Here is a 25,734-nt window from a genome sequence, read left to right as displayed (position 1 = left end):
CACCCCTGAATATAATGTAGTCCTTTTTAAATTATTGCATATTGGTGTTTTTTCTTCACTGTCTAACTTATTCTCTTCTCCTCTATTAGTCCCTTTATTTATTTATTGTCTCTTGTTTTTATCTCTTTTGTCTCTCATCCCTGTATCCTTCTTCCATTGCTTTTCTTTGAAGAGGTGAATTGATTAGTTGTTTGATGTAATCCATACCCCCAGCTAGTCTTAAGAGCACCAAGGGTCCATTTTATAACAATCAATACATGACCTTACAAATATCATTTGGCATGTGCTCTGAGTAGTCCATTCATATAGAGTTTCCCCCGCCCTCACCACTACCTTTCTCATTTTATTCCCAGTTGAACTATAGTTAACATGACAGTGTTCTTTGTGTATTTGTGGATTGATGGACCTTATTAATGGGGATAGTAGACATGAGGACTGGGAATGTACCACACAGATCATAATAATATCTCAAGTTAGAGATGTTTTTTGAGTAGCTTTCTGCAGTGTTCATTTGACTTTCTCCCAGCTCCAGCAGCAGCACACAATATAATGTAGTGTATTTCACCCGTCAGCTTAAGTTGAAGAAATGGTGATTTTATGCTGTGGGCTGATAAGATACTATCATGTGTTACCTTCATGTAGGCAACATATTTGGATGCAGGAACACCAGAGCGTTCACTGAGGGGATATTTAGGGAAAGGATAATGCTTCCAGATCTGCTCTTTACAGACCCAATGAGACACTACCAACCATGTTTCATTGACATGGCGTATATTTTAGTTTGATGCCTTCTTTGTCGTTGCTACTTTCTTTTTTTGACTTTTATTCTCTACTGTATATCCATCGACCACCAGTCATAAAACTGTATCACTCTTTATTTCTTTATTTTTAACAAGCTGAAAATGGCAGACGGGTCTCCATGGAGTTACCCTTGCAGTTATAGCAACTGTTCCACAAAGTGCACTCTGCTGTGATAGATGTATTTATTTATTTTTTAAAAGCACACTTTGACTTGTGTAGTTTTGATATTACGTTGTAATGACAGAGCAGAAATTAATTTAGTCATCCTACAACATAAAATGTTCATCTCTCCTCACTCTTTGTTTCTCACACTCATAAAGAAACACACCAAAACATCTCTCTGCAGTGTGGCACAACTAGCTTAGGATCTCTATCTTGTCAGCTAAAACATTATTATTAGAAACAAATTTTGCTGAACTGTGACTCCTTCAAAATAGCATTAGTGATTTTTAAGACAGTCACATGGGTGTGTGTGGGTGTGCGTGCATGTACATAATATTGTGCATCTGTCAGAGGGATTTGTTGTAGAGTTAGTGAAGATGCAGATGTTCTCCATTCTCACTATTTGCACTATTTGGTTTTTTACCCTCTCTGTCCTTTCTGTTGTTCTGTTCAGTCTGAATGAAGGTGCTCACCTTGTTATAGTGAACTGACAGGGAGACAGGTTATCAGAGGAAGCTAAAGTAAAAAAAAGCACAGTCTGGAAAAAACAAAGCAGGTTTAATGTAGATTAAAACAGGAAAAAGGAGAAAAAAATAATTATGTTTTAGATCTGTGGGTTTTTAATAATGCTGTAAGTAACACACATTATTTTTCTGCATCTTCTGCAACATGGCTACAGTTGGGGCACATCCAAGTTCCATGGGGGTGCTGGTTCCAGCAGTGAGCTGCATAATTGGCTAAAAGCCATTGTAGCATGTTCAGTTTGAACTCTGGGCAGCTGACTTGCCCCTGCAGATCTGAGACACTGTATTTCTTTGAGAATTGAGTTATTATTTTTGAAAGCAGACAGAAAAGCTTTTTTTTTTTGCACAGGATGATAAGGTCATGAGGTCTAATATATGGAAAGCACACCTTGCAGTTTACATTTATGTATCTGGAAAACAGGCTCAGAGCTTTCTTCACATTTCATTTTCATGTTATATGTGTGTGTTTTCTATAGACACCCCCCTGCTGGTGAGAAGCAGCAGTGACTCAGCCCTTTCCCCCCAGCTGGCAGAGACTGAACCCTCCCCCAGTGAAGATATCACTGTGAAGGTAAGACCCTAGGTCTGTTGGATTAAAAAAACATACAGTTTGAAAGCACACAGGAACTGCAACACATAGGAACCCTGCCCCTGTGTAACTGAGGATGCTTTTGTGAGAACCTAACAGAGACGCAAATAACTTTAACGACATTTACTTTAATAACTTTAATAATAGAACCTAAATATATTTGTTTAAAAAGGTACATTGGCTTACTTTAGTTAGACCCAACAAATGCCACTTGTACTAACATTAATCAGTTAACCCTTTTTCAAGGATTGTAAAAGTCAAACTTATTTGGATCCTGAAATGTCTTTCATAGTCTTGTCAGCACTTTAATGAGTTTGCATATGTTCGTCAGCTTTTGTAAGGTATTGATTTAGTATAATGAATCCCCATAGACCCTATGCTTTCCTCACATTTCTAATGCTGTTGTAATTTAATAGGCACATTTCCATTAAATATGCTAAGCACATTAAGACTCCCAAGGGGGATGAAGTTTTTTAATGACCCCATGGATTTACTTCTAGCAGCATTCAAGGGACAGACTTAATGCTTTTTGCACAACTGCTGGTAAACCTCAGAATAGAAATTATTTATATAACCTTGTATTCTTACTGCTTTACAGCCAGCTGATGTACACCTTTTTACGGCCAGATTTTTCCCCTATGATTAATAAAGTTCCATGTTTTTTCAGTTTGAAGCACTGTTTGAAAGTCCAGCCTTTGAAGAGCTGTATGCTAAAATGGTTTAAAAAATATATGAGGTTCTGCTTTGTGTCTGGCCTTGTTGTATATGGATACCCTGCATATCAATTGGGAGGAAGTCGTATTTACCAGAATGCAAAATAATTGCATAGATATCCAATTAACATATTTTTCATTTGTGTTGAACACTGTACTACTCTACAGTATAATGCGTACAGCACCTAAAAATATAAACTTACACATTCATCACAACCAAACAATTTAAAATAGAAACATGTATCAGCATATACGGTATGCAAATAAATCTGGTAAGGATTTTATTTTTATGTTTTTTGTGGTGGTATATTGACTGTGTGTGTGCTGCGTACATGTTAAAGGTTTGGCAGTGAGTCTTGCTCATGTCTTCATGCTATTTCTAGTTCATACACACTTTGTCATGTGAGACTCCATTAACAAAGATGGATGATGCGGTTTTTTCCGTCTCTTCAAACTTTCTGTTCCTTTCTCAGAAAGGCAGAGGGCAAACCTTTGTTCCTTTCCCTTTTACCTCACCCTCATCTTCCTCCCTGACTTGTCCTCATCTTTCCTTACCAGTGCTGATCTCACTTTTCAATCACATTTCCACCAACTTGGTACAACTGGTGTCAAAATTATTAATTTGGGTCCATGCCCAATATAAAGAAAACAAAATTAGCTACCACTGAACTGCAAACTGTACCTTTCTTTTGTCATATTTTTGTGATACCTCTGCTAATTCTGAGGTTTCTCTTTCAGATTTGATAAGAAGTAGGAGATAAGTATATCATATATTTATCATTCACCGCTAGTCTGTCTGTCTTGTGAGCATAAAACTCTAAATATTCTCCTGTTCCCTCCTCTGTTTTCCTCTTCCACTACTTTACAATATCTTCCCCATCAATTATTAAGTGTTTGTCAGCTTCTCTGAGGTGATGCTTTTTATAGAATATTTTACAGAAATACAGTTATTTTTAAGTTTCACTATAGAGGCATGCACATGGAAACATGCTAATACATATTATAGTACAGTGTGTGAGTTTCCTGGAGGCGTAGATGTGATTGCTTGTTATGATAGTGTTACAGTTTCATATTCCCTGTGGAGAGTTGGACACTACAAATCCCTCAAGTTCACTGTTAAGGGAAGTCCACGCCTGATTGGACTCTTGAGTGGAGAGCCCTCTTCTCTTGAGAATCCTCACTGGACAACCATCCGTTTTAACCCTTGTTGTATTCCCTGTAGAACATTGTGTTTGCAAGTTCCAGCTCTTATGGGGAAAATGGTTGGTTCTCAGAGGTGGCTAGTCTCCCTTCTTTGTGTTGCTTAGGGTAACCTAGCTTGTTTGTGACTATACAACGTGTATACTGTATCTCTTGCAGAATTAAGCAATGAAGTTATGTATTTATTTTCTTGTTAACTTATCATTTTACCCAGTCATAATGACTCTATGCAGGCCCGTTCCTTTGATGATAAATCGGAAATAAAGCCATAGTCTATTTTTAAATGAAACCGTTTAACAGATATAAACCCTGGGTGTTTGTCACTAATAAAAAGAAACTGCCAACACTAGTAATTTAGATTGTGTTCTGAGTTCACTATTACACTATCACTTCTGTGGCTGTCAGTATGAACTATTACTGGGTGTCAGTTACACAGTAGGACTGTCCACATTGTGTATGTCTGGGTGTTTTTTGTTGCAGCATGTGCATGATTTCATGCATATATGTGATCTCAATTACACCAGTTGTAGCTTTTGCTACTGTAGTTCCTCATGTTTTCCTACTCACTCAGTTCACATTGTAGCTTTGATCACAACAATTGTTTTTTTTTTTAACTTATATTTTCATATATATTTTTTTAATATAATTGCCTTAGTTTTGCCTTGAATCAGAACATAATTTTGTTCTGGTTAACAATCTACACAGTGCTGTAAAATGGCTATCAACAATGAATGTCACAGCATTAAACAGTAGCTTTGCATTAGAATAGGGCAAGTGTGTGTCAAACAAATGCATTTACAGTTTTTTGGTAACTTTGACACGTGAATTTTCTTCATTGTGCAATTACAGAGCAAACCACTGAGGGAACATGGGTGATCTAAAGGCTTTTGGATATTTTGCAGTCTCTGACTGGCCTATTCCGATGTTTATGCCTTGTAAAGAAAAAGTTGAAAGGGGAGAATCAGGCAAAACAGTAATTTTACCTTGTTTGTATTTGTTAGTGAACACCTTTTATCAGTTGTACAGACTGATAGCAGTCAGATCTTTCCTGCACACACTTCTACTGAGTAACTACATTTTTAACTTGAACCAATTTCACAAATATAGGCTTTCCATCAAAAAAAGATAGTCAATAAGAAATCTGTGTAGTTATAAAAACATAAATGTCTAATGACATATGCATTGGCATCTGATTTTTTTTTTTTTTTTTTGGCAATGCAAAAGGAGCATCATCTGTTTTAGTACAGACCTACTGTGTACTTTGGTGTGTTTACTACTGACTATAGTTTTATGTAATTCTGTCTATAAACATGGATTAAAAGGTGTAAAAAGCTAAATTATTTCTCTCATCAGATTTTCTATAGGAACTCTGGTCAGTTGTTTTATTTTGTTCATGGTGGTTTATATTATGTAGAATTCCTCTGTTATCTTGATGCCATTAAGTGATTATCTTATGTATCCATTAGTATACCAGTTGGTACATGATCAGATGTGTTTTATTCTGGGGAGAAGTTGAGTCTTCACAGTGGAGACTTACAAATTAATTGCATGGTGTGGTCCAGTCATTACAACACATGTTAAATAAAACGCCCCTCTTTTTCTTTCCCATATTTCTGTCTGCTTGATGATCTTCAGTTCCATACGTCTTCCCTTCTCTCTGCTTTTCTGCCATGCTGCAATAACTGCATCCAATCTAACTGCTGTTAGATTGGTACACGACTGTGTTACTACTGCAAATAAATGAATTCTATTTTTGTGTTTCTTTCTCATCTCTCTCATGTATCATTTTCTTTTTCTTTGCCTCCTTCACTGTCTCTCTTTCTACTCTATCCCTCACATACTCACTCACACATGTACACACATAGGTCTGTCTCTTCTCAACGAGCCAGGTTCAGATAGAGGTAATGGCTCCAGGTAATTGTTCAAATTGTCACTTGGCCTTTTGGGAGAGCGATGAGGGGATGAAAGTACTCTCCTTGCAGTAATTCTCTGTCTTTTTCCTCTCTCTCGGCCTTTTCTCCTACTCTCTGTCCCCTCTCTTTATTTAATTTCAATCCAGAAAGATTTACTGGTGCAGCTCTTCTGTACTAAATGCCAAGCAGAGACGAGTACAGTGAGCCACAAAATCACTCTCTTTATTTCTCTTCTTACCTTCTCTCATGCTTACAACACATACACACCCATTGCAGGTTAGTTGCAATGTATAAATTAACCTGGGAGTATTTGTTCTTTCCTAGAATACCACTGGGGCTAATAAAGCAGCACAGCACTTAATTATCATACTACACTTGGCTGTGTGCACATATCTATGTTTGTCTGTATGTGTTTCATGGCTTTTTTTCGTGTGACCCTGCATGCATGTTTGTCTAGTGACCATTTTGAATGCTTGGATATGTGCTTACCATATATACAGGATTTGAATGTGTCTACTCTTTGGTGTTTGCACCTTTCCTGTTCCTCTTTGTGCTTTCCCCAGTGTCGGTGTGTGTGTGTGTGTGTGTGTTGTAAACATAAGAGAAGGAAAGAGAGTGAGAGAACTTAGCTTGTATTCATTATGTATGCCTAATGAATCTGACGTACTAAACAATGCAGTACCATAAACAAACTCACTGTTTTCGCCTGGTCGCGCTAGAGATATGGAGGTTAAAATTGTGGTTATATTATGGTGTTATTTCCTACTGGAGACATTTATTCACTGTAACTCAAAAAAGAAAACCTTAATTGTGTCATTCATCCTTAAACTCATATAGTGTAGGGAGGAATAAATCCTGTAAAGAAGCCATTGTTATTCTACACAGCCTAACAGAATTTATTTAATGCAAAAAATATGTTGTAGTTTGAATATTTTATGTTTATTTCCTTGTTCAGCCATCTGGCCCCTTGATGTGGTATTTATCAAGATATATTCATGTCAATTCATCATCCACATCCACAAAGAGATATTCCAAGATAGATTACCTTTGCTTAACAATACAGCTGAATGCATGCACGCAGACACACATTGGTTTTAATTTTTGGTGGGGAATATACATTGACTTACATTCTTTTCCTGGAGACTTAGCATAACCTTATTCATAATCATTACTTTCCTAACCCTAACCCTTAACATTACCCCTAGCCTGAAATGAGGCAGATATTTTTCAGGCCCCACAGTGTGAGTAATGCCAGGTGGACGCACACACACACACACACACACACACACACACACACACACACACACACACACACAAGCACAAATTGTGCAGCATGCATTTCTGTTAATTTATCATACTCACTATGGGAATATTTTCAGGGAACACTTAGCCTGATTGGTTTTTCATTAATTGGTAATATCACTAATAGTTCACTTTTTTTTTTAAATGTGCTTGTAACTTTTATTAGATTGGACTGAGAGGACTAAATACTTGCAGCCCATTTATTACAGGCATTGTTATTCAAGGTAGGATTATCCAGCACTGAGTTAAAATGGAAATTCTTCCTCTGTTCTCCAAGTTTGGAGGGCCACTTATGCTATGTATGTGTGTCTTCCTCAACCTTGGATCCTGTACAGGGATCTGGGAGTTTTGAGGGTTCTGCGCAGTAAATGTCGTTCCTGGAATCTGTTGGAGCCACTCTTTTAGTTTAGGAGTAACAGCTCTGAGTGCTCCTTCCACCACTGGGATAACTTTGGCCTTCAACTTCTACATCCTCTCCAGTTCCTCTTTCAGGCCCTGTTACTCCTCCAGCTTCTCTTTGTCCTTATTCTTGTTGAAGCTGTCACTTAGAACTGCTGTGACTATCACCACTACCTCTTTCTGTTCCTTGTCTACTACCATGATGTCTGGTTGTTTGGCCAGTACCTTCCTGTCTGTCTGGATCTGGAAGTCCCACAGGATCTTAGCCTTGTTATTCTCCACGACCTTCTGTATACAATGCCAGCCACTTGGTTTTTTCTACCTGCATTTTACATCCTGCCTCTATGTGTTGGATTGTCTCTGAGGCATCTTTGCACACTCTGCTCCTGATGTCCTGTCTGGTTTGGTAGACTTCTGATGGAGAGGATGTGGAAGGTGAAGGCCAAAGTGGTTTCAGTGGTGGTGGGAGCATTCTGAGCTGTGACTCCTAAACTGGAAGAGTGGCTCCAACAGAACCCAGGAACAACCTTAGAGCTCTCTGTCCAGAAGAGTGCAGTTCTGAGTACAGCTAAGACACTGCACAGAAGCCTCAAACTCCCAGGCCTCGAGGTTGAGGAAGACACCCACAACACCGTAGGGGTGAAAAGGGAATATATTATACGTGTGTGTGTGTGTTAATCTGTCAGTCCTGAATTAGCTTATTCATTTGTACCATAGACTTCCACTGTTGTTCAAAAATAAATAAAAACACAATGGCCAAACATTCTGCTGCACTGAGTGATTCCTCCCTTTACAAAACACAAGACCCTGATATTTTTGAAAAATTTTGCCCCCAAAGTTCTGAACAGCTGTAACATTTTACAGCATTTGGAGGAAGCACGACTCCACTGCCCATGGACAAGATCTCTGGATATTCTTAACAAATATTAGGGTGTGTTTTGTAATGAGCCAACACTTCACCCAGTGCAGCGATGTGTTTTTAATTGTTTTTGAACAACAATGGGGGTGGCACAGCAGTGCGGTGGTTAGCGCTGTCGCCTCATGGCAAGAGGCTTCTGGGTTTGAGCCTGGGCCGACATGGGGCTGTTCTTTGTGGAGTTTCCTGTGCCTACGTGTGTTCTCTGTGGGTACTCCGGCTTCCTCAGCTTAGGTTGATTGGTGACTCTAAATTGTCCCATGGAGTAATTGTGAGTGTGTGTGTGGTTGTCTGTCTCTAAGTGTCAGCCCTGTGATAGACTTGCGACCTGTCCAGGGTGGACCCCGCCTCTCGCCCAATGTCAGCTGGGATTGGCTCCAGACTGCCCGCGACCCTATTCAGGAATAAGCGGTATTGATAATGGATGGACAGATGGATGAATGAACAACAGTGGAGGTCTGTGGCACTTTCAGAAAAGCTAAACCAGGACTAACAGAAATTAATCTTGAGTAGAGGAAATTCATTGTTGATTTTAGTCTCTGCATGGTTATTGTTAAAAATACTGTTAATATAGAAAATGTCAGACCTTATGCTTTAATGCCTAGACAAGGAAAAAAGGGAAAATCTGTCTATAAACCTTTTTTGAGCAATGCACATTAGAGAGCAAGCAACTTTAATGTTTAACAAATTTAAATTTCGCTATGCTAGCCATAATGTTTCTAAGGTTAATATGAATGATGAGGCACATTTATTTGTTCAGACTCATTTACTTTTTCTAAATTGCCCTTTTGATAAATAATTTGTAATTAATATGTTGCTCTTTCGAAGACAGACACTATTTCTACATGCAGTTTCTTAAGTGAGACACACAATGAAGCACCAAAGAATTTCCAAATAATGTATGAGTGGCTGTTGTTATGACAAAGAGGTTAGGATAATTAATGTTACCTGTCATCCTGTTAGTAATTAAGCCCGCGTGACTTCATTTGTAGCTAGGCCAGACTAATTGATTTCCAGGCTACCAAACCCTGAACATATGTTTATTATATCAGCAGTCTATCATTCAGTGTTGAGTCCCATCTCACCTTCAGCTATTGTTTGTAATGTATTCATATATTATTTTTTATATAATCTTTTCTCATATGTTCAGTGTGTTCTTTTGACTCAGCCTGAACCTCTTCTTCTCTCTGACATCTCTTCATTACTCATCTGTCTTGCTCAGTTTCTGTTTTCTTCGCTTTCCCCCCCCTTTGACCCTCTGACAGGTGGCGTAGGTCATATGGCATTAGGGTGACAGATCAAAGGTTAAAGGCCAGGCTAAGAGTCCATTAGTGTCTGCTACTAACATTGAGCCTTATTGACCTGCTTGTTTTAGTCTACATATTCTTCCACAAACATGTGCACGGCTAAGCTCAGACATCCACATTCATATGTGAATGTGGAGCATGAAGATGTTCAGATTAGAAAAGAAGTGTAATTCTCATGATTTTGTGAGGTATTTTGATACAGTAATCAAGACAACAATCAAGGAACAGGAGTCAGCTTTCACTGACATTCCTATAATCTTTGTATATTGGATGTCTCAATTTAAACCTGTTGCAACTTATGTGATTATAGTGAATACTTGTGTATACATAATTAATTGTGCACTCCTAGTACATGCAGTATATATGGGTGTGAATACAATATCACAAACATCTAAACTCAAGTTTTTGTTTGAACTGTGGAGGACGTGGTGATTCAGTTTTTATGCCTCACACAATTTCCAAAAATTACAAAATTTTTTTTTTTTCCAAAAGTCAAGAAATATCATTTAGAATCGTGTGAAATTTGTAATCATGCAAATGACTAAAACTCCATCCATGAAACATAGCTTTATCCCAGCTTTTCACAGTGTGTTACGTGTCTCCAACGTGGTTTTGTTCCATCCTTTGCACAGCCTACCGGGAGCGTTTGAGAAGTCCATCCATACATCCAGCCTGTTCTTGTGAATGCGATATCTCAAAATGTCTTGAAGAGATTTTTTTCAAATTTGGCACAAACATCTACTTCCACTAAAGGAAGAACTGATTAGATTTTGGTGGACAAAGGTCACAGAGACCTCACATTCTGTTCTGTTCTTGTGAATATGATATCCCCGGGATACATTTGAGGCAATTTTTTTTCAAAAAGCGTTGAAGGGATATCTTGGACATGGAAGAAATCAAACTTGATGATGCTGTATTAACGCGCTATGTCATGTCTTTTAAACTTAATTGGAGCTGTCGTCTTTTCATGCAAACCCTATGTATAAAGTTATTATTACAGCTCTGTTATTACTACGGCTCACATTTACACTTTAGTTTCTTACGCCTCTCTATCTCAGTTGCCATGCCCATTGACAGCGTCATTTTATTTCTGCTTGAAAACACTGGATTCTTGCATTCAAATATTAATTGCAGTTTGTACATCATCCTTCAGCTCCTTCACTCATCACTTCACTCAGTTATTCATTTATTCCAGTTATGTATTTCTTTCTTACAAATTTCAAAGACTTACTTGTTGAACACGGGATTTCATGTGTAAAAGCCAAAATCAAAACAGGACGAGTCCCTTAATTCCTCCACTCTGTCACTCATTCGCAGATTATTTTTGCTTGTAAATCCATGCACACGTTCCTCGGTATCTGTTTGTCCTTCCATTAGGTCTTCCACAGATTGAAGGTGTATTTGGAACTTGTTGTTCTGTTGTTTTGTCTTTTCTCCAAATGCCAATAACTGACTAACAGGAAAGGCACTCAGTATGTGCTCTCTGCAGGCAGCCAGTCCTGCTGTGGAGAAACCTGCAGGGGTGGACCGAGGTCAAGGCAAACACACCTTCAGTGGCAGGTGAGTGTGTGTGTGTGTGCGTGTGATTGTAACTCTTGTACTTAAGTCCTCCTATGTGTGGATTTAGTCTTATTTGATGCTGTTCTGATTTTGATAACCCTTTTGTGCACTATGTAGTGGTGAGTATAGATTTTGCATGTGCATGTTCATCTACATTCATGTTTATTTATGTTTGTGTGTGTTTTTCTGTCCTAGTTTCTCTTCATTAAATCTGTTTTCTAAACCAGATCAAGGCCCATACTAATATAGTTAGTGTAAATAAGCTCCATCGTTAGCCCCTCTACAAAAGACTGCAAAAACATGGTCAGGGTCATACACACTCACACCACACATAGATGTAGTCTGCCACATACACATGGCCTCAAAAATAAACAGCTACAAACACACTTGGATTTGTTATTTTTAAAGACATACACAACTGAACACATAACACATATGCACTAATGAATGATGCTTAATTAAGTGCTAGAGCTGCAGAATGCCCTGTGTCTCCTGTGGGTCTTCTAAGTGGTGTGTGCATGCTTATTTTGGCAGTGTGAAGGGCAGGGGGATGTGGGGAGATGCTCATGCATTCTAACGCAGACTGAGGACAGACAGTAACAAACACGTTGAACAATATTCTAGACTCCTTGAATCAGTTAATCAGAGTAAGTCCTTAGTTAGGTTAAGATGCTTACATCTGTTGTTAGTCCATTAATATTCCTATTTATATGTAAATTCTTCTTATCACAGTCCTTAGTTTTCAGACAGCATTACTGTTCAGTATCCCAGTGTAATTATTTAATTTTGACATTGTCTTTAACTGTCAATATTGCTCTAAAGCTGCTCATAAATCAGTGGGGACATGTGGCTTTATGGCCACTTTGGCCAACATCTTATTGTTGTAGTTTTAGACAGGGCTGCCGCTAATGAGTATTTTACTGATCAGTTGATTAATCTAAAGAATAATTTTTTTTCCAAAAAGGTGCATGTCCCAACATGTATGAGCCACACATTAGACGTTATAAAAGGAGGCACACACACACACACACACACACACACACACACACACACTGGCACCATCAGTCAGGGTGCCATTTGACTTTAATAATTTTTTTATTACATGTCAGTCAGGGTGCCATTTGTGGCCTTGTCACAAATGAAAATGACTAAATGTAATTTTCATTGTTCTCATTTATGTGATATAACTAAGTTGTCTTGTAATGAGCATACTAAATGCCCACATGACCAGGGCAAGGCCATTGTCTGCAGCAGTGTGACTAATGTGAAACCAAGGCAGTGAATGTGTCGGCTGCAAGTTTGAGAAAGTGGCTGTTACGTCACTGATCAGCTTACTGTTGTGTCTGACAATGCTGACCTCTGTTAATGGATAGTGTGTTCGTCAGTGTTTGAGAAATGATCAGGTCAGAGTGGTGGTGCAGTTAATCACCAGTTAATTCATAAATGCTAAAACTAAATAATCTGTAGTTAAGATGCTCATAGGACACGTAGGGCGAGAGAGAACCATTCAGAGAGTCATGTTGACCTCAGCCAGGGCTGTTTTAACCTTTCCACAGCAACCATCTGCGACCACAGAATACAGACAGAGGTGAGATCACTCATGCATGTGCTCATATACACTGGTATTCATTGGGTACTGTACAGAGGTACTCTTTATGCAAAGTCTGGTCAGTACCTGAAATTTCCCAGCTTTGTATAGAGTTATGAAACAATCACCTTATGACATTGAGTTGCAGTGATGCTGTCACCTAAATGAACGATGAGAAGCACATTTTAAATAAAATTACTTAATGGGAACACTGAAATGAAAGTGAATCAGGGAAGAGTATTTGTTTTTTTTATGCCCCTTATAGTATGGTGCTTTACAGTCCAGTGCTGTGAATTTAACCTCTCACTTTTTTCTGCACATATCCTGAAATATACCATCTCACACACAAACCATCTCAGCTGTGCGTAATGTAAAAGTCATGTAATAGTTTTTGTGGTCGCTAGGGAAATGATCCTTGAAATTGCTGAAAAGTCCAGAATGAGCAGAGGAATGCAGCAATAAATATTGGAACAGTAAAGCACATGTTAAATGAATATTTGTGTATGACCCTATATATGAGTCTCTGTTGCTATGTATGTTTCTTCCTGTATATGAAAGTACCTTCGAATGAGAAGATACACCTATAAATACAGTAATGGCTCGTCATAATTTTAACCACACAGCACGCTCACCACAAAACTCATTACCTCTGAATCAAAATGTCCTTTTTATACAGGGAAACAGATTTACTGTAAATTGGTTTATTGAAATAGCACTGCCAGCACATTATATTTCTTTATGAAATAATGCACTGTGTTGGAGGTATTTTAGATGCTAGGAGGTGAAAAGGTAAATAGCTGTCACTGGATGCAGAAGGCAAGCTGAATGTAAAAGGGCTTTTCCACGGTTAATTGAGTTTATTCACATGTTATTTTGAGACCTAACACTCTCGTTCATCAAAAGTGAAGACCCCCGGTGTAGGTGATACATGATCTCTCTGTCTGTCTCGGCATACCTCTCTCAACTCGGCTCTTTCTGTCTTTCACATGTTGATCTTCTGAGGGCTGGGCGACATCAGCTGAAACCAGTATTGTGATGGTCACACTTACATCAGTGATGATTAATGAAACACTGTCTCACTGAATACACCTGTGCACAAGACTTTTCATCCTTGTTAACTCTTTCTACTAAGGAATAAGTAGTATTAGTAATATTATTTTAATATATTCACTAGTAGAGATATGCCAGTATACTGGTTTTACTACAGTATGTTCCAAGGTTAAACATACAGTAGGGTGATAATACCACCAACTATTTCAACAAACAAAAAAAATACATATATTAAAGTCATGAATTTTGCATTTTGAAGGTCTGTGACTTAAATGTTGGGTTGGAGGTTTTTGGTTCTTTCTCACCTGTTAGCATCCCAATAATTATGACACACATGAATAAATGAACGGTTGCACAGATCCTAGCAGAAAGAGCATTAAAAGTAATATCCAATTAACTATCTTAGATAGTTTTTGATGAAGTAATTTTACAGTATTTTAGCAGTAATAGTACACTTTCAAGATGGTTTGAATTTTGTGATATTACAGTTTGTTGTAATATTTGTTCACAATAATTGTAGCATGGAAAATTGATACACATCTATTTAGTAGTCAAGAAAACATTATTTGTTTGCCAAAACTCTGTAAATAGGTGAGTTTCTTTGTACATGGTATAATGTAATCATGAGAGAACTACTCTATACTGTATAATAGTTTCTTTTGTCGTTATGTTTATTTCAGTGCTTGCATATATTAACCTTTTGCAGTATTGTGCCTGTTTACTATTTTGCCTTGTCTTTATTCTGGATTCATCTCTGGTGCTTTCCACTTTGAAGATCAGTTCAGAGTGAAAAATAAAGAGAGGAAGGGAAATATTAAATAAGAAGAGGGGTGAGAAGCAGTGAGAGGAAGTGAGTGGTTTGGTAATGCACATCCTCCTTTTTTGTTACTTCTCTGTTTCTGTCTTTCATAGTGAGGATCAGTGAAGTGGCAGGTGGATAAAGAGAACACCTGCTCTCTTCATCTCCCTCTGTTTCTCTCTGCTTCCCTGTCTCCCCCTGCTTTTCTGTTTATCCCTTTCTTTCTGTCTCTTGTTCTCTCTTAACAGTCTCCCTCTTTCCTCTCAGTTCACCCATTTTGTTTTTCTCTCAGCCCCATTTCATTCATTTTTTGCATTGATGCAGACTGTCAAACACCAAATAAATAAATAAATAAGGAAACAAATGGATCTCAAGTGCTTGTGTGTGTGTGTGTGTGTGTGTGTGTGTTCTAGTGGGAGTGTTAGAGATCAGAGGCGCAGCAGGAAGAAATAGAGAGAGGGGTGCATGCTATTTCCCTCTCATATTAATGCTATTCATTAGCCCTGTCTAATTAATTCAATGCCTCTTCTTCCTTTTATTTTACTATATCTTGCTTCCAGACCTCTCTCACTTCCAACCCTCTTTCTGTTTTTTCCTCCCTGTTTCATAAACACACAACATATTTAAAACCTGCTCAGAATTAGTATGTTGTAGGGAACTGGGACAAAATCCTAGTGTTGTTTCTTTTTTAACTCCATCTCTTGACGTCTACACTGCCTTCTTCTGTTCTCCTTTCCTCTCAATACCTCCCCCTTTCTCTTCTTCCTCCCTCCCTTCCACCCCAAATACATCCTACTTTTCACTCAACATCATCCATTCTCCCCTCTGTCCTTGCCTTCCTCTCTTTCTCTCGGTCTTGAAGTCCCATGTTTTCCATTTGCTGAGCGGTGATGGGGCAGCATCAGTTTTGTGTGTGTGTGTGTGTGTGTGAGAGAGAGAGAGAGAGAGAGACGAAGAAAGGAGGAGAACTTTTTTTGCACTTTACATATCTCCCCTGTTGCCACCCACCACCATCAACATCCCTCTCTGTGGAGTTCATCAGCATCTGTACTGCTGTCAGTTCATGGAGGTTTAGGAATGGATGGATGCTCTACAGACAGTGAGGCAGTCAAAATTAGTAGACTTAGAGACAACAGTAGAGATGGGTTTAGAACTAAAGAGCACAAAACTGATTACTGACAGACTCACTCAGAAAAAAAACACACATTGGGACCAGAGAGAAGGTCAGGAAAGGATTAATGGCTGTGCTCTGATAGATAGACTAATCAAACAAACAAAGACACACATTAGAAGGCAGACAGAATGAAAAGCCCACACACACTTAAATAATCCAAACTAGACAGAGGCATTGAGAGATTGAAAAGGAGGAAGAAATCCATAGAGATGAATGGCACAGACAAACACACAAAGCAGTTTTTGTAGCTTTGTTGACTTTGAATAGTGTTAGAATTCCCTTCTCTAAGGCCTGGGTTCACAAATGTGGTTTAAGTTCTTGACAAAAAGTATCTTTAGCACAGTGAATTAAGCTACGTATAATGGTGCGTCAGTCTGTACTTTCTCAGTTCTCTACGTCGTGCTTTATGTCTTGTGTATACGTGTGCAACAAAGAACCGATCAGCTATCACAAACGTGTTCTTGTTGTGTTTTGTCCAGGTAATGTTAGCTTGTTAGCTTGTTAGCTAGACATAGTATTTGTCTCTGGCTAGTTGACTATTATGCACAGTGTGTTTGTAAGCAAAGGGGGAAATAGACTGGGATTAGGCGGCTTCGAGTCCCCTCAGGACCTGGAAATGCTGAACATTTTGTGGGATTTGACATTTTTATAATTAAACAAAATAGTCCTAAGCATTTGAGGTATACAGTAGACCTGTTTTATCCAACATAGTCCAATACTGGCAGCAGTGCTATTTTCCAGTGTCTGTGCCAAGTCAAAGTTTAGAGTGACAGATCTTGTACCTGTGTATTATTATAGTATACTAATACTACATATCTTGGTTTTCTCCCACTGATTTAATTTTTGTGTATGTAGCCTGACCAGGACAGTGGAGATCTTGGGAGAGGACAGCCCCCTGGGAATCCACGTGGTTCCCTACTGCTCATCCCTCAGTGGACGGTGAGTTGTGTGCTTGTGGACATGACACATACAAAAATGCACAGACACAGAAAAGCATACATCCATTATATAAAAGCTCTAATTCTGTCCTTTACCTATAAACCTCAGAAAGCCTTGTCTGTTTATCAGCTGCAGGCACCAGTGATGAAAGGTGGGGGCTTGCAGGTTTTGGGCTTCACTTCAAATGGAGTTGGTCAAAAATAATAAACTCCAAAATGCTGAGAAGTACAAAAAAAATGTATTCATTGCACAGTACAATCAGGGAGGTGTCTTGATGCATCCTGAAATAATTTGTCCTGGACCCCATATTTACAACAACAGTCAGAAAAATACTATCTTCAGCAAAAAGAAGTACAACGAGTTTTGCAACAGATGGCATGGCCCCCACAGAGCCCCGATCTCAAAATTATGGAGTCAGTCTGTGATCATATGAAGAGGAAGAAGATACTGAGAAAGAATAAATCCACAGAAGAGCTGTGGCAAATCCTCCAAGATGCTTGAAACAATCTACCTGATAAGTACCTGGAAAAAATGTGGTCGTGTACCTGCTATAGGAACCTACCAAAACGTGTCAAGCCGTGTACTGTCGTCCCAGGTTGTGTTTGTTTCCACTGACCTCCACCTACATTGGTGTGTTGTGGGAGATAAATTGCAGTTCTCCTCAGGAAGTAGTGCTAAAATTATGTTTCAGGAGTGCGGGTGGGCTCATTAGGGTTTGACAGTGGAAACTGGTACTGTTGGTCATACTATACATTTATATTGATTTGATTTAGGTTTTTTGTATTTACTGCACTTTGTGTGAAGATAAATGATTAAAACTATTCATGAGTTTATTTTTGGAGGGTTCCTCTCCTTACAGCATTTTCCCCACATATGCTTAACTGCTTCACAGTACTGTACTATATATTCTCATTATCCTGTTTTGCACTTAAACTGACTTCTTGAAAACCTGGCAACCTCGTAAAAACACACACAGAAAAGGGGAAAAAAATGCACAGCTATGCCCCATGGTGTTCTCCCACTAACTTTTTTATTTGGGTATTTTCAGACAGTGGATGGGGGATTTCCTAAAGAAAATCAGGATGAGTGTTTATGGCTGTTCCCATGACTCACCTGACCCTAGCTCCTCCTCAAATTCCTCTGTCTCTGTTGTCTTTTCCCTCTATTTCTTATTTTTCTGTCCTCACCTCTCTCTTTCCTGAACGCCTCCTCTATCTCCTTCCATTGTCTTAACATAATCTGTTTAACCTCTAACCTACTTTTTAGTCTGAATGTTTGCCTGCCTTTTTATCTTGTTTATAAGTGTGCATGTTGGTATTTGTCTATGATGTTACTCTCTTTCTCTCTCTCTCATTTTCTATACCGCTTAGTCCCGAAGGGGGTCGTGGGGGGACTAGAGCCAATAGCTGGCATCGGGCGAAAGGCGGGGTTGATGTTACTCTGTTTTTGTTATTTTTTGTCTTGTTATCTATTAATCAAATCGTGACTACAGTGCTGCTATGGCAGTTGGTTTTTATCGGTTAATGGTGACAGACGGTTATGGGATGTATCAGACATAAGAGGTCTAATTAAACCATTTGGTGACCTTGGTGGGTTACTCCATCGGCCCTCTGTGACACACTGAAGGTCACTGTAAGACGGTGTGTGCTTGTGTATGTGTACATGTGTACAAGGATAAAAAAAACAAAAAAAACAAATGAAACAATCTATGCAATACATTATGTAACCTCCCTTTCTTGCCTTGTTGCGTCTCCTGTCAGGTCTCTCGGTCTGTACATTCGTGGAGTGGAGGAGGAGAGTCGCTCAAGAAAGGAGGGCTTATTTCAAGAGGATGAGTGCATTGTCAAGATCAACAACACTGACCTCATGGACAAGACATTTAGCCAGTGAGCGCAACACTGTTTGCTTGTGTTATGCTTAGAGGTCACAAAAGCTTCTGAGATGTGTTCAGTAACTGCAACAGCACATTGTACCATGCTGTGAGCATGTTTAGTTTTGCTGTAAAGTTTGGCATTTTAACATGGGAGTCTATGGAGTTTGACTCCTTTTTGGAGCCAGCTTCAACTGCGGGTTTTCACACTTCAGCATTGGCTTCATTTCTTGGCCTCAGAGATTGCTGCTTGGATATATCGAGGCTGTTTCTTATTATTCAGAGGTTAAGAAACACACACATGCACACTGTTGACAGTATGGTTCTGCTGTAACAAGTGCATTGAGATACGTGGCTTGGTCCAGTGACAATGTAAGTGATTTTCTTTATATAATATCACAATACAGTAAAACCAAACAAGGTATAGGGCCATTACAATACAATACATGTAGAGTACATTAATCCCCATGAGTGCTATGTCCATACATACACACACACACTTACTGTACACACTGCCATTATCTGAGCATGACAGCTGTATTAAGGAAACCTGCTTGATTTGAATATCTGTTTTATAGAAATGTGCCAGCACATGTTGTCTCATCAGGAACAATAATGATCTCATTCGCACACAATGGCCCCTATACCTAGTTTGGTTTTACTGTATTGTGATATTATATAAAGAAGATCACTTACATTGTCATTCAACAAGGTGTGGCACAAAAACTGTGTGCCTAGTGTGTTTAATGGCTTCAATATACAAATCCTGTTTGAGAAGAATGAAGAGATGACCCACTTCTCCACACATACATAGTCTCCTAGAAACCAGTCTTTCTTACAGTGCCATTCACACAAGTTAGCCATGTATTTACATGCAGAAAAACATCAGTAGTTCACTCAGTACTCTGTGGAGGTTGGCAGGTATAAAGGTTGACAAGTTGGTCATTCTAAAAGGTCTCGATGACTATACCTGTGTATAATAAGTAGTAGATCAGTTGTTCATAAATGTACAGTACATGTTGTATGCTGCAAGCAGTTGTTTTCCTGTGGTGATTATTTAAGTCACTGATTTTGATGGAATCTTTCTTACTGTACCATTTTACAGTATCATCAGATTTGTGTCTTTAAATCATCCTCTGTTTTTGTCAAAATTTAAAGTAATTTTATAGCATATGTAATCTGTTAAAATATAACCATCATACATGATTTTCTAAACATGGTCACTATTTATGGAAACAAGATCATTTTACATGTAATAATAATCTAGATGGAAAACACTCGGAGTGTAATCTGATAAAATCTGAACAAAGTGGGTTTTGTCTGTCGGCTGTCTGAGGTGAATAATGGTGTGTACCAGTCACTCCTGACCCGATGGTCCCTCTAACTTACTTACCATAATTTGATATAAACTAATTATCTGCAAAATGATCTTATAGATCATGAGATTATAATGGCCTGCTGTACAGGTGTCATGGTTCTGTGTTGTGTCACCCATTCTGTGTTGAGCTCACTGAGAAGTTGAAACCAGAAGGAAACGTGGTTAGATGTCAGATGTAACTACTGACAATCGCAACACTAGAAAGAAATAGAGTAAAGTATAAAGAGTAAAGCAGTGATATACAGTGTAATCCCTCTGAGATAAAACACACTGCAGTTAATAAGTGACAGATGACCATACATCTCAATATACCATATCTTTTATTTTATACAACAAAATTAATACATATTTTTGCCGAAATGATTCAGTATTAGTTATGGAAAACTCGTACATGACAGGAGTACTCATGTCTTTAACTACCTTTATTTGATTTGGTTTCAGTTTTTCATCTGATTTCTCTTAAACGTCTTTACTTCACAAGATGCACATTATTTCACCAATCTAACAAAACACATCATCTAGTCAGACAACAAAAACATTACAAACCTCCAGTACGTATTACATCAGATATTATCAATAAGTGGATGCAGTGCAGCAGTTTCGTCTACACAGGTTCTCAAATCCTAAATGACAAACACACACAAGCTGCCTGCACCAAACCCCAGTGTAACACGACTCACGGCCTACTGAGAAACACAACTCAGCTAAATCTTATCAGCAGCTTTACAGGACTTAGAGGAATTACTAACTGGGTACCTGTGTCTTAATAATATTTTTTCATCATTGTGAACTTCACATGGGATTATGGCTTATTTATGACTCGTGATTTAAGCAGTTTTCATTAGTTCTGGCAGTGAAGAGAGTAGATGGTTAATTGAAATAAATTACCTGACAATAAAGAAGAATGTTAGTTATTCTCACCTGTGCATTAAATGACAGTCACTTAAACTTAGTTTAGTAAAGATATACGAGCATAAAATATGCTAAGGTGTGTTACAATGTCTGAAAATCAAACACCCCATTTGTACTCATTAGAAGTTACCTCAGACTCTTTTAATTTGTCATTTATCTCTGTTCCTTAATAAAGACGTTTTGTTGGAGATTGATAACTACACACTGTATATAACTGTAATTAATAGCCTAATTACTTTTAATGTTAAATCTATATATACTTTACTCAAAACTTGTTGAACAAAACTTTTTTTTTTTTACTGCTTCCTATCATTCTCTGCATCATTCACCCACCTTTCTTTTTCTCTTCATCCCTCTCCTCCTCTCCCTCCCAGAGCCCAGGAAGTGTTTCGTCAGGCAATGCATACCCCAGTTGTCCGTTTGGAAGTAGTGCCATCCTCCAGCAGAGAACGCTTCGAGAAGAGTCTGATTGGTCAGCTGTTTGGCAGCAATGTGGGTTCTGACAACAGCCCTCGAAGCGCTAAGACCAAAGAGCCGCCTCCGCCTGTCAAAGCCAAACCTGTGTTCAAGCCCTTTGAGAATCCAGTCACACGTTTTGCAGAAGACGGTGCCCCTGTGGAAGCTGCTGTCGGTGTAAGTCGGATTACCCTGGATCCACTCTCTGAAAGATTCTTTCAATCGTACATATAGTTGCAAGAAGTGAGGGGTTGGAATGATAAATATGAATATGAAATGAATGTTGAAAAGGCAGTGTAGACAATACAATATTTCCTGATTGGACATTAAGAAGTGAGACATAAACTTAAATATCAGTTATCCTCCTTCATCATATGCATCTGGTCACAGCTGACTAACTGCCGGCTTCATTTATTTGAGTATATGAAATGCCAAGATTTAAAATTTTTGGGCAAAATATTTCCCATGGTAATTGCTCTCAGTCCTTCAACACTCTGCACGCATTGTATTTATATTTTGTGCTTGATTTATGACTTTAATTTCTGTCAGGATATGTTTGATTTGTAGAAACATTTTGAATTCCAATTTTTTTTTTTTTACTTGGTTCCTGTCTCTTTTCTCTAACCATAAAGTCTGTCTTATGCAGACACAGCTGTATTGTCAACATCACCATGGTGATATATCTGACATTAGAAAAACATCTGGCGCAGTGGCAGCAGTAACTTAGCAACAGCTGATTACATCTAATTTTACTTTAAAAAAAAAGTTTTTCTGTGATTCTGCAATGCACACAGTATGTTGGAACACAGTTTCATAATCATTAGAAAGGGCTGTACACCACTTATGTCTTTCTGGTGCTTCCAAACAAATGTGTCCACGTTTAACACAGTACATTGACTTCACTTGTCACATTCTGAATTTAATCTTCATACATTATCCTTAGCAATGTCCACATACCAATACAACGAGCATTATTCAGGCTACACTGAACACTTTAAATGCCATAAGCAATGGTTATAAGTAAGTGACAATGACTCATAGGCGGTCACCTCTAATAGTTTGGGATGTAGAATCCTGACTACTTACACACTCTGGCCTTAGGTTAGCTGATGTGTTTAACACAGTGGCCTCTGACACATTTTTACCTTCTGAAGAAGTCTTTATTGTTTAGGAACACCAATATCTGGCAGGAGATGGTGCCTCACACACAGGCACAGACACACACAAACACATACTGTACATATGAAGGGCACAGCCAGACGTAACAAGATACTGCCAAAGATTGGTTTATGGTATCTGTAATGATTTTTGACCATTTTTGTAAAATGAATCTGATTTGAATCTGTGGCTTATTTCACACTGGGTAATCTTTACACTCCTTCTGATAGACTATAATACCACCTCTTTCAATTTTTATATGTCTTCTGAATATAAACTCATTTCTACACTGCAATTTAAGTCTTGAGAGTTTTGAAATGATCTAAGCAGAATGTGGCAAGTTCACATACGCAAGTGACACATTGAAATGGTTATTCTGCTCTGGAGCAACATTTGTATGTATTGTAGTGCTGTAAAATTACTTGGATGCTGCACTTCTCCATCTAGACCCTTAAGGGGAGGAGCGAGAGCCCGCTCCTTAAGAAGAGTCCTGCTCTTTCCAGCTTGATGACCAATAAGAGAGGAGGACGAAGATTGAGGATCGACTTAAAGAAAGGTGAGGAGCGCCTTGTCTCAGAGCGTCATTCACACTCAGACTGTCTTATTTCTACAGATATATTAGATCTGAATTGTTCTGTAAATGTTACCTACTTTACTGCCAAGTGGAAATATTTCAGAAGGCTCACATATATTTGATATTTTGACACAGTTCCTCAGTGTCCTTTGAATTCACTCTGAACATTTTCAATTGAGCTTCAGAGGTTCAGGTAGAAATAAAAAAAAGTTACTACTTACACCTGTTTTATACATTTTACATTTCTTTCCCACACTGACATATTATTAACCCTTTTTGTTTCTTTTCAGTTTCTGAATGTTGTGTGTCGTGTGGCTCACTGCATTTCTCCTGCTGTCTCCCAGCATTGTGCTCATTTCTATAAATCTTTTTTTTTTTCTGTTCTCTGGCTGACTCTCCTCCATCTTACCCTTCTTCTCACCCATCCTCTCTCCATCTTCCTGATTCCCTCTCTTCATGGTCTATTAAGTCTTTATTGATCTGTTCATTTCTGCTGATATGAATTCATAGTGGACCAAACTGCTGACATGGCTCTCTTAAAGAGACCAGACTAAATGAGCTCTATAAAACACACAACCAGTCTCCCTGTCTCTGCGTGGTCTTTTTTGTGCACCCATGCATGTTTATGAGCCTTTTCATACACATTTGTGTGTGTGTGCACGTTTTTGATTGATTACTGTTTTAATCTCTATCATTTCTCTTTCCAGAACTCTTTGATTCCACTTTGTTACACTCATTCCTCTATTACCTTTTCCTCATCTCAGTCTCATTTTCTCTTCCTCTTCTCTGCCCCACACCTGAACCCATTTTTAAACACTTCACACCTGCAGATACTATAGCAGCAGTTATATCTAAAGGGTTTAAAGTGACACACACAGTCTCCAAGGCAGGTTGTCACTTACAGTATGCAGTCAGGTGCTGAGTCAACACTACTGTGTTGAAGTTTTCAGGGGTAGTGTTAAGTGTGTGTGTGTGTGTGTGTGTGTGTGAGTGTGAGTGTGAGAGAGAGAGAGAGAGAATGGATAAGAGATTTTTTACACTTTACGTTTGTGGAAGACAAATGTATAGACAGAGACTAAACAGTCATGCAGGATATTTTTGTATTTTGAAAAGCCCAGGACTGTTACTTTTGCTGTGTGCGATACCTCACCTCATTAGTCATGTTTGTTTGTGTGAGTGTGTGTGTGTGTGTGTGTGTGTGTGTCTAGGTCCAGAAGGGCTGGGATTTACTGTAGTAACCAGAGATTCTTCAGTACACAGTCCTGGTCCTATTCTTGTCAAAAACATCCTTTCACGTGGAGCTGCTGTCAAAGATGGTCGCCTGCAGTCTGGAGACCGCATACTAGAGGTACAGGATAGCTGAATTTGTTACTGGTGTCATTTCATAAAAACAAAAAAAACACAGATATCTGCTTGACTCATCACTCTAATCCAGCATTGTGCATTTTACAAGACTATAAAAATGTGAGGATTTAGAGGAACATAATGCACTAATGAGACTGAGTGAAATGGACACCAGGAAGAATGACAGTTATGCCGATAATGAGGGAGGTTTAATTTGGTTTGTGTTTGTCTGTTGTAGGTAAATGGTGTGGATATCACAGGTGTGGGCCAAGAGGAGTTGGTGTGTATGCTACGCAGCACACGGCAGGGCGAGAGTGTGTGTCTTGTGGTTTTACGTCAGGAAGACATGTTCCTGCCCAGAGAGATGGTAAGAGCCAATCACAATGATCTATTGCTAGCCAAAAATTAAAAGATGATACGCTTCCCTTTTCAATGATACTTCACAATGATTTGTAACTCAAACAGGTGCTCATATAATTGTAAAGCTTTAGATTCATAATGACAGTATTTTGTGCCAGCGTTTCCCTTCAGCATTGGTTTTGCTGCATGTCAGTACTATTTTCATTAATAAACAACTCTCTAATTCACCTTTGTCATATTTCTCTGTGCTTTTTCACAACATTGCATGATCAACTGCTGCATGCCCACTGATGATAATTATACTTTCTCCCTGTTTTTCAGGTATAGGTGCAAAAAATAGATTTTCTAAATTTCCTGTTGCTTCCTTAGTCTCTTAGCCTGCTGTTTTGTTCTTTAACAGAATAACCAAGGTTCAAGGATTTTATTGTCAACTCACCATATGTGCAGGACATACAGAAATCGAAATACCGTTTCTCTCCTACCTAGTATTGGGTACCATAACATTTAGGAACTAAAATAGAATAGAATAGAATAAGAACTGGATTGACGTAATTAGGATAAATCTAAACAATAAGCTGTGACCAACCAACTTCCCTTGCAATGATTTCTTTTTTTAATCTCCTTTCATATTTGTCACATAGTAAATCTGTAGCTCTTTAGCCATCATTTTTTCCATCTTTGTTCTCTAAGACCGTTTTCTGTGAATCATCACAGCTGTTTCACTGATGCCTATCACGTTTCCCTAC

At 38.5% G+C, this 25,734-nt stretch overlaps 1 protein-coding gene across 3 annotated transcripts in view; it reads left to right on the top strand.

Annotated features, from left to right (window-relative positions):
- LOC109968553 (partitioning defective 3 homolog B-like) overlaps nucleotides 1-25,734 on the top strand; it is a 175,661-nt gene that overhangs the window by 36,555 nt on the left and 113,372 nt on the right. For all 3 annotated transcript variants that reach the window (XM_020614899.1, XM_020614898.1, XM_020614900.1), the window contains exons 5-12: nucleotides 1,964-2,058; nucleotides 11,316-11,386; nucleotides 16,853-16,936; nucleotides 18,697-18,822; nucleotides 21,471-21,729; nucleotides 23,158-23,266; nucleotides 24,493-24,632; nucleotides 24,867-24,995. In XM_020614899.1, coding sequence (XP_020470555.1) covers nucleotides 1,964-2,058; nucleotides 11,316-11,386; nucleotides 16,853-16,936; nucleotides 18,697-18,822; nucleotides 21,471-21,729; nucleotides 23,158-23,266; nucleotides 24,493-24,632; nucleotides 24,867-24,995 — 1,013 coding nt within the window. The remainder of the gene's footprint in view (nucleotides 1-1,963; nucleotides 2,059-11,315; nucleotides 11,387-16,852; nucleotides 16,937-18,696; nucleotides 18,823-21,470; nucleotides 21,730-23,157; nucleotides 23,267-24,492; nucleotides 24,633-24,866; nucleotides 24,996-25,734) is intronic.

This window comes from Monopterus albus, unplaced genomic scaffold (assembly GCF_001952655.1).
Source record: "Monopterus albus unplaced genomic scaffold, M_albus_1.0 scaffold153.1, whole genome shotgun sequence".
NCBI classification, from domain to species: domain Eukaryota; kingdom Metazoa; phylum Chordata; class Actinopteri; order Synbranchiformes; family Synbranchidae; genus Monopterus; species Monopterus albus.
Note: the sequence above shows the minus strand (reverse complement) of the source record. Positions and strands in the feature narration are given on the sequence as shown.